Genomic DNA, 14,123 nt, shown 5'->3' on the forward strand with positions numbered 1-14,123 from the left:
AACGCATGTTTTTTTAATTTGTTTAAATGATTTCTCAATTTTGGCGGGCTATTTCAGTATCTACTACTACATTAGCCAGAATCTATCTATTTTTATTGCCATAAAATAACATAAGTATAAGAATAATAATTGTTTATTTGAAAAAACTCGGTACACAAATTGCAATGACGTCCTGACTAAGTAAGTAACTTAAGGTAACTTATCTCAGTAACTGGTACAAAACATGTGGAATGATGGCAAGAAAACTGGCTGCATTCCCGCGTTTAACAGCCAGAATGATGTTTTGCAGACTGCAGTCCAGGTTGTCTGCAGGTTTTGCAGACAGACCAAGATTTCATTTGTGCATATTCCGCCTTCTTGAAAGACGTTGAATTCAAACTATAATAATATACACCAAGTAAGTACCATATAGGTAAGTAGTAAGGCCACAAAGTTCGAAGAGCCGATGGACGTTGGGGTCCCATGGTGCTGGAATGGCGACCCCGCACCGGAAAGCGCAGTGTTGGTCGTCCCCCACTAGGTGGACCGAGGACATCAAGCGGGTTGCAGGAAACAGCTGGATGCTCGCGGCTCGTGACCGTTTTGTTTGGAAGTCCATGCAAGAGGCCTATGTCCAGCAGTGGACGTCCATCGGCTGATAATGATGATGATGATGATGATGATGATGATGATGATGATGATGATGATGATGATGATGATGATGATGATGATGATGATGATGAAAAGGATCATGATCTAAATTCTTATTTAACACACTTGTATTAATACCAGTTAGAATCCGTCTCCGTTTCACTACTACTTGAATACTCGTCGCTGATGCTTGATGAAGAAACCCTTACAAACTTTGGCTTTTTTCTCTTATCCCTTCTAATAATTCTCTTTATTTCATCCAATGGTGGGTGATTATGAACGACTGGTTCAAAAAATGTTCTAGCAGGAACGATTAACGGTGCTGCCATTGGTACAACTGGTGGCATCGGGCATGGATTTGGACACGACAAATTTGTGCAACAATCACTAGTTGAATTTTTTCCAAAAGTCCGTTTGTCCAGTGCATTTGTGTATTGTTCAATTTGCCAATTATACATATTCTGTTGGTTATTGTAACGATTCATTAAAACATCTAGCATCGATTGTCCTTGCATGAAATTTGCATACAACAATTCTCTGCTTATAACAATTAGAAATAGAAAACATCTATGCATTTTTCACACTTGAAACTATGTTATTGAACAGTAAGTTCTACGTGTTTTATACGATTGAGTACGTCATTGTGCATTGTGTTTTAGTAACTATTGTTGCGTGGACATCATAGTCCACTTTGTTTGAACCATAATTACAACTAGTTGCGTCGATTTTATGTAATCTTTGATTGATTGGAGAAATACTCTTAGAAACGTTGTACGTAGTGAATTGATGTCCTTTTTGGCGAAGTTTGTAGTGTCGTGGATTTCAATGAAGTGTCCCTAAATTCGATTCCCACCTAGGTTCAATATACGATTTTATATTTTCTAAATTAACTCAAGCCTGGTCTACCAGCAAAGAGAGAAACGTAGTTGAAACGGAAAATAGTTCTTTTATTGTTTAACTTTTGTATTACGTCAATGGATTTTCTAAAATTGAGATATTTATTAGTCTCATGGCCGTTAGTTTAAGGCCGTGATAACCCAGTGGATATGACCTCTGCCTCCAATTCCGGAGGGTGTGGGTTCGAATCCGGTCCGGGGGACGCATCTGCAACTTTTAAGTTGTGTGCATTTTAAGAAATTAAATATCACGTGTCTCAGGAAAAACATTGTGAGGAAACCTGCATACCAGAGAATTTTCTCAATTATCTGCGTGTGTGAAGTCTTTCAATCCGCATTTGGCCAGCGTGGTGGACTATTGGCCTAACTCCTCTCGTTCTGAGAATAGATTCGAGCTCATCAGTGAACCGAATATGGGTTGATAATGATAATGATGATTAGTCTCATGATGATGATTAGTTTCGCTGTCTCTCTTTGTGATGATGATGATGGACGCGCGACCGTGCTTTTCGATCAAGATGTTTATCACTTAGGTTAAAAGAATTAGAATAGAACACTTATTTTTATATGCTCATGGTAAAAAAATCATGGTAAATATAAACATACCTATAACTGCAATATAAATTAAATAATACGTCTTATATTTATATACAAAATTATATTATTTGAAAAGATACTGACAAATTACTGATTTTCTTTTCACCCGGAGGTCTAAAAATTAACTCTTTCTTGCCACTTTCTAAAACGTGGTGTGACGTTCCTCCTCTTAATAAAACTTTCTTGTAACGCTCAGGTTTTCTTTTTTCACTATTTCTGGAAACGACCACAACATTGGGTCTATTGTTTTCGTCTTCACCGGTTGTCACTTGCACTGTTTCATATTTTTTATCGACGAATTCATTTTCCTCAAGTAACTCTGCAACATCGTCTTCACTAATCTCAGTTTTAAATTTAACATCACCATTCTTAGCAATGTAGCTAAGCATCGGTTTCACTAACTCATTTTCACTGTCTGAATTCCGTAGATTTCTTCTAAATCCGTATCGTTTCCTTTTTTTATATCTTCGTCGTCTAATATAGTCAGATTCGCTGCTGCTACTAGATTCGGTTGAGTCTTCAGAGCATAAGGAACTTTTCCGTCCTCTTTTTGGTCTTTTGTACTTGTCCCGGTTTGGTGACCGTACCGGTACTGGTATTGGAGGAGGGAAAGGGACGACTACAACAGGCGGTGGACCCATAACAGGCATTGGAACAGGCATACCATATGCTGGAACCGGTGCTGGTCTGCTAGGCAAAGGTTCCGGTGCATCTTCTTTACTTCTACATCTACATTTCATATGGCACGGAGAACAGTATGAGAAGAATGATGGCGTACAAGATGGGTTACAAACACACGGCGGGCATGGAGGGCAGTTTTTTGGCCTCGGTGGTGAGCCTTGGCAGTAATTGGGCGGGGCAAATACTGGAACACCCACTGGCACTGGCATTGGCACAGGCACGGCTATAGCAATTCTCTCAGGCTTTTTTGTTGTCGTAGTCGTTGTGGTAGTCTTTGAAGGTAGCATTTCTTCTGGTATCGGACATGGTTGTGCAATTATTGGCATGGGAGCTGGCAATGCTGGTATAGCAAATATTGGCGGCGGGGGTGGTGGATACATTGGCATTGCAAACTGAACGTTAACCGGTTTCATTGCGTCCGCTATTAGAGCTATGAGTGTCCAGGCGTGCTTAAATTTCTGGAACGGAATTAAAATGATGAGATAGGTACGTCTTATTAGGAAAGGTGTTTTTATTTAATACAATATTAACTATATTATTATTATTAATCAATCAATCCATATTTTATGAATTGGATGAAAAGACAATATTTGATAGGTACAAGGGTACAATATAATGTCGTTGAGTTGAACAATGTTTAGTTTATCCTAAATCTGGCATGCAAAATTATTAAAAAGAACAATTACATAATAGGTAACACAATTACTAGTACTAGGTAGTATAATATGAAAAACACATTTTATAGCTTTACAATTAAAAAAATATGAATACCTAATACGTTCGTAATGTTTTTTTGACTTTGAAATTGCAATGTTTTAGTTTTTCTCATCATTACCCTTCCTTTGGCTCTGCCGTAGTCGGGTAAAAAAGTTTACCCGGATAATAATCGATTGCTTACATGTTTACCCGCCAATTGCTGGGGCCTATAATACCTTAAGGTGATGGAACTAATATTTTCGCATATATTTAGAAGTTTTTGTTTATGAATTTTAACTTTATTGAGCTCAATTTATACGTAAGTTCCGTAAGTGTTATAAAATAGGAAACTCACGCAATTCATTTTACTCCTGCCGTGTTATCGCCGTGTTTTCTCGCTCGCTGTTCGTTTATATGCATTTTACCTATTTCTTACACAACATACTCTCATTGTGAGGGAAAAACAACCTTTTGTGACGTGCGGTAAGCGTCTGAAACTGTTGGTGATATCGGTAATAAAATCCGATTTCGAAAGATCGATTTCATGAAAAATCTAATACAAATCTGGTGTCAATACAAATCTGGTGTCCTGGTGTTTGTCGTCGCACTGCTCCTCCTCCGATTTTATTATGTTTTGTGTATTTTGTCTTTTTATAAAGTATGTGAAATAATGTATCCTGTGTTTTTCTACCATTTTTTAATCGCAATTTTAGTATTTTTGTATTAAGGGGTAAATAACAGAACGTATGACGAGTAACCTTAAATTCTAGATTGAGGGCTTTTCTTTCGTAGTTTTATACTTAGATAGAGAATAAAAGTTTATTAATCTATGCTGCTACCAGAGGTGCCATAGGAACTTGAAAGTAATGTAGGCAACTACTGAATTTGGACCGTCCGTTTAATGGTCTATACCAGAGTTTCTCAAACTTTCGGCTCCACGAACCCCTGTAAATTTCCAAGTGACAGCGAACCCCTTACTAGTTAATAATCCCCCCAAGAAAAAATAATCGAGTGTTGAAGAAAATAAGGTTTTTATTTGAATAAAAGGTAACACATAAAGTACCAAAAGAAATGGCTTGTTTCTTGTCGTAAATGGATTCAATGTTAGGAGTAATTTTGCACAATTTTAACCTTAATTTTGACTATATATCAGTTATCAAGCCATCATCACGTCAAATGACGAACCCCTAGGGCTTCGTGTACCCCACATTGAGAAACCCTGGTCTATACTATAATGTAGGATTTTTTTTAACTTTACCTATCTAAGCAGATATACTCGTATTCTTCGTAATCGTAATATATTCGTGCAGAATACACTTCACACATACTCGGTACCATTATGGTCCTTCAGTTGTTTGACAGCGAGATACCGTCTGCCTATTTTATAAATCTAGGTATGTCTAATGACATGCTTATTTTTGCCACCAAGCAGCGCCGCAAGCTGTTTTCCGGATTGAAGCATATCCATAAGTATGAGTAGGTAGGTATAGTAGGTACCTATCTTTAATTGATGATATTACAAGCAGTGTGTCCTTAATGATTAATGAGGGTTAAAATCTATGCCTCAGGTTGGTAGACACAGCACAATGTCGGACGTGTTTCATATAACAAGCTCTGCAAAGTTATATACTTGAAATTTTCTTAGATGTCAATTTTAAACAACAATAATGGCTGACTATGAACCAAAAACAATCAGTAGGGTTGAGAAGTTAACCGCGGGCATCGTAACGATATCAAGTAGGTATCGTTATATCTGAAACAACTAAACTAAAATATCCGTTACTATACGTCATCTTAAAAAACGAATACGTTCCATACTCGTTTCGTTTTCCAACTTTTCAGTTGTGTGCATTTTAGGAAATTAAATATCATTTTAAGAATATATACACCAAGGAGAAGAAGTGAATCATGAAATACATGAAAATGTTGGATATAGTAATAATAATAATAATAATAATAATATAGCCTTTATTTCCAAGTACATAAATTACAAAAATTTTACAGTTTACATTTTTAAAAATTACAAAAGATACAAAAGTTAAAAAACATTAACATTTCATTTCATTTTGTTGGATATAGTAGCGACATTATTTCCGCATACGAATATTTTTGAAATAAAGTCAGTGGCAATTTATAATGGAAATTTTTAATTTTTAAATTGTTGAAGAAAACAATTGAGAAAAACAAAAAAGCGACAAAAATATTTTTCTATTGAATTAAAGATTATTATTTCTTTCTTTTTTTACCTTGGTTATACACCACTAGTCCAAATGACTATGTAGAACATAATTGGAATTAATGTACACTTACTGTCTGTCTCTAATTATAATTCGTAACATTTTTCTAGCTCTAGAACCTACTAAATTTATTACCGCATAATGTCATCTATTCAAAAACCTTTGTACTAAAGTTTCGGCCCCTTGTACATCACTATCTCTCAAACTTCTTTATATAATATCCTAATAACTCTGACTATCACGATTTACGTATACCAGAAAAATAAAAATCTCACCATGTTGCGAAACAAAATAATAAATTTTTTTCCATTAGTATTTCAAATCTTTTATTTATTTTTCTGATCCAGCAATCATAATATTCAAGTCGTATTTGTGTATTGTTTTCTTTATTCTTAATTTAAAAATTTTGCAAGTGGTTGAAGAATCGGTTTATCGGTTTTTTAATAATTTTTGATCGTGCTATATAATTACAAACATTCGGGAGCACTCGCGCCGCGATCGGTTAAGCTCGGTTTAGGATGAGTTAACTGCGAGCAAAAAGTGCCACATTATCGCTTCCATGCTCACAGTGAGGTCGTGTCAATGTTTGTTCCATATCATCATTACTTATTTGTTTCGTTTGCAATTGTTAGTCTTGTTATTTATTTGTTGTTTGGTTGTTATATTATTGCTGATTGCTGAGTAGTGTATGACTAACAATAATATAACTAACCGAAAATTCCGACTTTCAGATGGGTGGATTTTAGGCTGAATTTCATATGGATTGATTTATTTATTAGGTATATTAAAAATATAAAAAAAAAATACTATGAAAAAATACAACCGACTTCAAAATGTTAACGTACCCACGAAACTAAAAAGGGAAAGATAACATTATTATATTTTCTACTTATTGATCATTTTGAAGTCGCTGCCAAGCCCGTCTGATGTTGACTTAAGTCGTTACTGAAAAAAACACATGACAGACAAAAATAATGTCTGAGAAACAAAAATCTTTACGATAGGGTACACCTTGAATTAATAGATTGAATACACTGGCTTGGCAGAAAATATAATGATATTATTTTTCCCTTTTTTAATTTCGTGGCTACGTTAATATTTTGAAGTCGGTTGTATATATTTTTTTAAATTATTATTTGTTTTTTCTCAATTAGGTCCTTCAACTATTTTAAAATCAAAAATCTCCATTTAAAATTGCCACTGACTTTATGAAAAAATATTCGTATGCGGAAATAATGTCGCTGCGATGTCCAACGTTTTCATGTATGTAGATTTACTTCTTCTCCATGGAGTATAATATATTCTTTGGTGCTGTGTTAATAAAGATACACATTTATTTTATTTATAAGCCACAAAGGACACAAATATTAAAATTAAAAAATATGTACATAATTATCGACAAGTTATAATTTCATGTATCTTTCCCGTCTCTTCAATTCATAGACAATCTAGCATTACGAAATGTCAAATTCGCAACATTTTCGTTAATCTGTAGAAATAAAACTTGTTGTGATTTCGTTTTTAGTGAAATAAATGTGATATAATAGTTAATTACAAGCAGTTTTTATGTAATTCGCGGTGTGCGCGTTAAATGAAGTGATGTGTATATAAATGATTTAGTTTAAACGGACGGTTTGTGAGAAATATGTGAATGTCGTGACGACGGATCTTTGTTTACCTTTTTTGCCATGTAAGGAAAAAAATACTATAGACATTAATACACTTAAGACATGGCTGTACGGTGTAATACTTTTGCCTTTTCCCTACGGGATAGAATAACGAAAAAGAAATAAAGACATCAAATGGGATAATGATGCAATCTAAGATGCCAGCGGGCTAACTTCTTAGGAAGAGGATGAAATACCACACCCCTTTCAGTTTCTACACGACATCGTACCGGAACGCTAAATCGCTTGGCGGTACGTCTTTGTCGGTAGGATGGTAACTAGCCAAGCCTGGATCAATTAAGAAAACTTCAATCGGCCCAGCCGGCGATCGAATCCAGGACCTCCGTCATGTAAAAAAATGTAAAAAAAGATTACTGAATATAATAACACTTTTTTTAATAATAAACCTGAATATAATAACACTTTTTTTTGGTTGAATAAGAATTTTATTTTCCTACATAAATCGGTAATCCAATGTTTTTTTTTACTATTGGATATGGCACTATCGCGTCGATACTGTGGCGAGCAAAGCACCCAATTTGTCTTAAACCGTTTAATTATATTATTACTTAGATATTGTCTAAAATGTTGAGTTGTGCGGAATTGCAAAAGTTATATATACAAATACATTTAGAAGGCAAATAAACACAAGATAAAATTGTAACAGTAGAGTAGCTGAGATTGGAACACTTTGTGGTGATTTTATATGCACGTCACAGAGTGTCACAGAGTAAAGACAAACATAGTGAGTCTTTACAAGCATCGTGGTGAAGCCCTTGAAACCCATAAAAAAACAAACGTCACGCGTCTCCTTGACACCCGCTTATACAAACATTTTTCATAATTTGTATTTCAAAATTTAACACTAATAACAATTACGTAAATTAATTTATAAATCAGTAATTACCAATAAAAAATACTCTATCTCTCTTATTTCTTTAGTTTTTGTAAACAGTTTCTAAAATATTTAAGCGTCGTGTTCCATACGCTCTATCTGCCTATTATTGATTAATCTGTGTCTATTTAAAAAAATATTTGACGTGACGTTTGACCATCTTGACATAATTTGAATGAATGATAAGACTCGAAAACTTCAGACAAGATAGTGTTGTACCATTAAACATTAAATCGTGTTATTGAATTTAAATAAAATAACTAATATTTTTTCACTACTCTTGCTCAAAGACGCTGTCTTATTACCGTTCTACAACGGGGCTAGACAGCCATTTTTTGCTCTTTATTCTTTCTCGTAGGGAAAAGGCAAAGGTATTACATCGTACAGCTATATCTTAAGCTAGACAACCATTTCAGCCTCTAGTGGTTGAAGTAGTTTTGTTTTTTTTTTTAATTTTTGTCTGGTACTAGTACAGTAGGTAAGACTATTAACCCTAATACCCTTTTTAAAACGAAAGGGGTTTTACTCATAAATAGAATCATCGTAGGTACATTAGGTAGGCCTGATTGTTTGATAAAATCTTGAAATTGGAACGAAATGCAGCGTTCTTGTCTGTGGAATGCGTTAATTTTTTTTTCATCTGATTTTTATTGAGTTGCGAATTTATAGAGCGAGATTTGGATGTACGGATGTGTCTTTGCCTTTTTTATATGGCAAAGTTTAAGGAAAGATTAAGTTTAAGATTAAAATTAAAGAGCCAGAATCTAAAAAAACAATTGGCGTGAATAAATAATTTATAGGTACTTGATTTTTCTAAGAAATTCATTGTGGCCGTAAAGAAGGTTAAAAATTAAAAAACGATGTCCACTTGTACAGTTGCAAAATATTTAATAAAAATGATAAAAACGTATAAAAATATGAAATAAAATTATTGTTTCCCTTTTTTTCTAAGTTGTTTTCGTTTAACGTTTTTCGTTTTATACAATTTATGAGGATTCAACTCTGTTTTAACTTCAATTTCTTCTACGGCTTTAATTAAGACTTTAGTATGCCCGTTATTATTTCCAGTTTCTCCAACGCTATTTTCAATATCGTCCTCTTTCATAGGAGATAAAGTTTCTATCGCATTTTTGTTATCGCCTTTACTTACTAACCAATCTTTAGCTTCACCTTTTGATATCTGTTTTTCAAATATAACGTATCCATCTTTAGTAACATACTGCAAAATCGGAGTAAGAACTTCATTGTTTCCTTGATGTTTCTTTCTTTTAGATTTGTGATGTCTGTTGGATCTTCTACCTATTCTAGGGTCTCTCCATAAGCCACGTTCGGAAGAGGTATCGGTAGAATCATCTGTGTCCGTTGACGAGTCAGTGTCAGTACTGTCTTCGTCGGAAGTATAGTATTTTGGCCTTCTTTTTCTTATAGGATGTTTGCGTTTTCTTGGTCTAACTTGATGTGATATTTGAGGATTTTTGCCAGATGTGTCGGGTGAATAAAATGGCATTACTATTACAGGAAGTTTGTGCGCTGGTCCTGGAGGCATGGGTGCCATTGGCATGGGCATGGATCCAGAAATCTGCCCAGACATCATTCCAGGTATTGATCCAGGTATTAGGCCAGGCATTCTTGGCATTGGAATCGGCATTGGTTGTTTACCTATTTCTGGGTTTGGGTATACGGGTGGCGAAAAAGGAAGCACTGTTCCTGGTAAACGGCAATGCATTGGTAAATTCTGTGGGAAATACTCCATGTTCGTTGGACATAATGGTAACTCGGGATCCTTTGCATTTATCAACACAAGACTGAGGCTTAGAAGCCCACGAAAAAGTACCTTACTCCACATATTGAACTGTAAAGAAGTAATAATAATAGAAATTGAATTATTTGAAAAAAAAATACATATTAATATTTATATAATATACAAATAATATAGAAAATAAATAAATGGTAAAAATATACAGTTTGATGTCGACAACATTAAATAATAATAAGTCTCTATGATAAATAATTGACAAAAATACCTTTATATATTTCTCATCAACAACCAATATGTTGAAATTTTAGGTGACAAATGGCATACCAAAGCAAGATTTTATTCCTTTATGTTACTACTGCACAATAAGAAAATAACATGACTCGAAACACTTGCTCTGCAAACTACAATACTAGATTTTACATAATTATTGAACAATGCATTATATTGTTCAATTCATTGGTTTACATTCTAGCAGCTATTTCATAATTAAGAATTAAGATTTTTCAGAGACAAAAAAAGCCTACGTTCTGCTTCAAGTTTCAATTTATTTGTACTTATACCAAAATTAATTTCAAGTGGTTTAGCTGTGAAAGGGTAACAGATAGAAAGTCTTTTGCATATACATATAAAATTAGTTAAAATATGGATTTCACAAGGTATCTAGACTAATATCGATTCATTTTCGATACATTCATACTCATCTTATTGGTAGGTACTTACTTAGAGAACTTATTTTGTTGGACTTATATAGTAAAATTCAAACTAGCTAGATAAATATTAGGTACCTACGAGGAAGTTGACATAATTATGCACCTGCTCTTTACATCACATCACAATGAGTTGTTAACTAATACCAATAATCCATTGTAGTAGTTTTCATAGTATTTAAAACGAAATAACGTATTGGGTTGAATTCACTTGAGAGTCGTCGATGTCAATGTTGAAACATTGATTAAGGTTTGTTAAAATTATTGTTCTTTTATTACATCCATTTAGGAAAATAAATACGACTTTTATCAAATTCTGTGTAATAATCTACAAAATTGGTTTGAAAATTTTCTATACCAAGTTATTTTGTGTAATGGAGATAACGGATTATTTTCAGTACTATTAAATTTAGAGACATAACATTTTATTGATTCAAACGAATTTCAATGAGAATTAAAAGATTATCATGTCTAGATGAGTAAATATTGCGCCAGAGTTTTTGTCAAAACTGTATCCGTAAGTATCTACGTAATCACATGCTTATCCAACCACGGCGCTCTGTGACGTAAAACCAAACAGTGATTGCGCTGGTGCTTAATTTTTATGTATATTTTTCAGATGGTTGGATTCTTGACTACACATTCTTTAGTGATGTACATAATTTTTTATCTTGTAACGAGCGTGATATCGCAGTTCTTACCTCCATTTTTCCAAAACCCTGCTATGTCAGGGGGAATGTCCCCACCCATGGGCGGTATGATGATGCCATCTCCCATGCAAATGACAGGCTTTCCTCAGCAACGGCTACCCGTAATGGTAATGCCCTTTCATTCCAAAGTCGCCGATATAAAATATATGAAAAGGAGGAAGAGAAAGCCAAAGAAGGTTTACACTGACTCAGAATCAATAAGCAGCAGTGATAGTGATAGTTCTTCATCAAGCAAAGAACATTTCAGAACACAAAAGCATAGGTATGTTATTTTTTAATTTACTGCTTAAAATGTCAAAGAGTAAAAAAAGTTCATTTAATTCGATATTCTAGCTGATATAGTAACTTTTTATTTAATCCTGCTTAATTATTTTGCTTTCTGCAATTTTGGTGAACATCTAATATTTTATAATATATATATATATACATATAATACACATAAAAAGTAATTTCATTTCATTTTATTATTCAGGCTTGGTCATAAAAAGAAAAAGAGACAAGTATTGACTCCAGTGATTTCTTATGTAACAAGAAACGGGCGTGTAGTCTACCAAAAAAAGATCAAGAAGGAGAACGCTAGAGATTGGTTGGAAGTTGGTAAAAGGAAAGTCCCGTCTAGACTTGTAGAAGAAGAAAAGAAAAGTGGTGAAATGACTATACGAGAAATGAAAAACAAATATGGACTAAGACATCACCATCATAGTCACGATGATTAGTTTTAGAAAATACCTGAATTATATTTTATATTCTTTTTGTACGTGCAATAAAAACTGTTTAAGAACAAAAATTTTAACTCAAATCCTCAAACTCAAAAATTTTACGTGTTATGGGGCTTAAAGTTATAAGAAAAAGTAAAATTGATGAGAAATCATTGAAACTTCTTCTCTTCTGATAGCTTTTACACATCAAGATGTAACTTGAGGGTTTTTCAATGAGATCTCGTTACTTTTACTTACCAGTATCTACATTCATAAATCCACCAATACATAAAAACTAGTGATACATCTTTCCAAGAAAACAAAAAGTATTAAAAAATCTGTCATTTTATTTCACAAGGAAGAAAAGGAATTTAAACTGTTTGCTGCTGTAGAAAGCAAATAAATACCTCTATTATCAGGTAGTAGGTAGTTCTATAATCTGGTACTACTAATAGTCCAACTATTACAACAATTTTTATTTTTTATTTTTAGATGCTCCGGATAATATTGATAACGTTTGTCTTTTGCGTGTTTGGTTTTAAAACTGGAATAACTTATCTTTCAACCATGAATCAAAATACGAATGACGTCGACGCTCAAGAGTCTGAATTCAGGACGAAGTATTATTGGCCTTGGCTACCAGGATATCATCTGGATTACCCTAGTAATGCTCGAGCACTCTTTTTTTATGGAAAATAAATACTTACATTTTCAAAAAATTATATAGTTTTGTTTATATTATAGAAAACCAAAATAGGTTACATAAGTTTAAATAAAGACAAGGTACCCACCTTATATAGAGTTAACCCTACCCAAGAGCTTTATGACCGTTTAACTTTATAGCTTGAATTTGTCGTGTAGCATTTTAAATTCGACTTCAAACATAAGCGACATAAGCAAAATCTTTTAAAAACATCTCCGTCCTGCGGAATATTCAGTTAAGCCTTTATACATTCAATCATAATCATTGGGTACTTATTATTAACAGCAGAAAAAGTACCTACGAGTATATTTCTTCAGAAGTTTTAGCCTTTTTTGTTTTTATTCTTTACTTATAAGTTTATTTTAAATATGTATATGTATATATGTATCAATAAGGAACAAGCGATATTCATAGAGGACGAGGAGAATAATATTGGCGATGGCAAAGCACATTACACCCGCGTGGTTCCCGTACCCGTGGGGATACGGGGATAAATGTACGGGAATAGTGCAGCTTTCCAACAGTGAAAAAACTTTTCAAATCGGTTCAGTAGTTTCAGAGCCTATTAAATGCAAACATACGAACAAAAATATGAACAAACAATCAAATCTTTTCTCTATAGAATTTTAATACAGATGATAATTATTATTCTGATTTTGAGTCTTGAGCAAAAACGAGTAACAACTAGGCATATATAGGCAAGTATTATTCTTCCTCCACGCACATGAAGCAAGGCCCAACACTATTCATGTGACTTGATGTGACATATTGATAACTTCATTTATCAATGTTCAATTTCATTCAGTTCATTCTCATTTCTCGCCAGGGTTCCCAACTTAGGGGTTGTCCCCCCAGATTTAGGGGGCAAATAAGTGAAATGGGATTTTTCTAGGGGTCTGAAATTTTTAGGGGTATTTTCAGGGATTTTTTTTACGCTTTAAGATTTTTAAATTAATGATAATTTTAATATTTCTTTCTTGACCTAGCGACTTATAACGATATATAATACTTTATTCTACAACCACTCTGAGGCAACTGCGGGCAATTTTCATCGAATAAAAAAATTGTTAAATTTATTCAGTAAGTTGAGTCTTCAGATAAAGACGTAATATTTCGTCTGTATTAAAATATAGATTTTTGAAACATATATCAGCATATTATTTCTAAATTATTATGAATTTCTATTTTTAGGGGGACAACTCAATAACTAAGGCGATTTTTGTGGTTTTTGACACAAACTTTAGGGA

General features: G+C 33.6%; 2 protein-coding genes across 2 annotated transcripts; both read right to left on the reverse strand.

Moving 5' to 3' along the window:
• Positions 1-2,182: 2,182 nt before the first annotated feature.
• Positions 2,183-3,983, reverse strand: LOC112050701 (uncharacterized). Its single transcript, XM_024089031.2, has 2 exons — positions 3,856-3,983; positions 2,183-3,262 (listed from the first exon to the last, which is right to left on the reverse strand). Exons 1-2 carry the CDS (start codon positions 3,862-3,864, stop codon positions 2,183-2,185), a joined length of 1,089 nt encoding a protein of 362 aa, XP_023944799.1. The 5' UTR covers positions 3,865-3,983.
• Positions 3,984-9,170: 5,187 nt separating this feature from the next.
• On the reverse strand, positions 9,171-10,135 carry LOC112050693 (uncharacterized). Its single transcript, XM_024089019.2, has one exon. It carries the CDS (start codon positions 10,050-10,052, stop codon positions 9,228-9,230), a length of 825 nt encoding a protein of 274 aa, XP_023944787.2. The 5' UTR covers positions 10,053-10,135; the 3' UTR covers positions 9,171-9,227.
• Between the last annotated feature and the right edge of the window lie 3,988 nt (positions 10,136-14,123).

This window comes from Bicyclus anynana, chromosome 10 (assembly GCF_947172395.1).
Source record: "Bicyclus anynana chromosome 10, ilBicAnyn1.1, whole genome shotgun sequence".
Lineage (NCBI taxonomy): Eukaryota > Metazoa > Arthropoda > Insecta > Lepidoptera > Nymphalidae > Bicyclus > Bicyclus anynana.

Excerpts from the sequence above, each read along its gene's own strand:
- LOC112050693 (XM_024089019.2), bottom strand. The coding sequence starts at position 10,052 with ATGGAGTATTTCCCACAGAATTTACCAATGCATTGCCGTTTACCAGGA.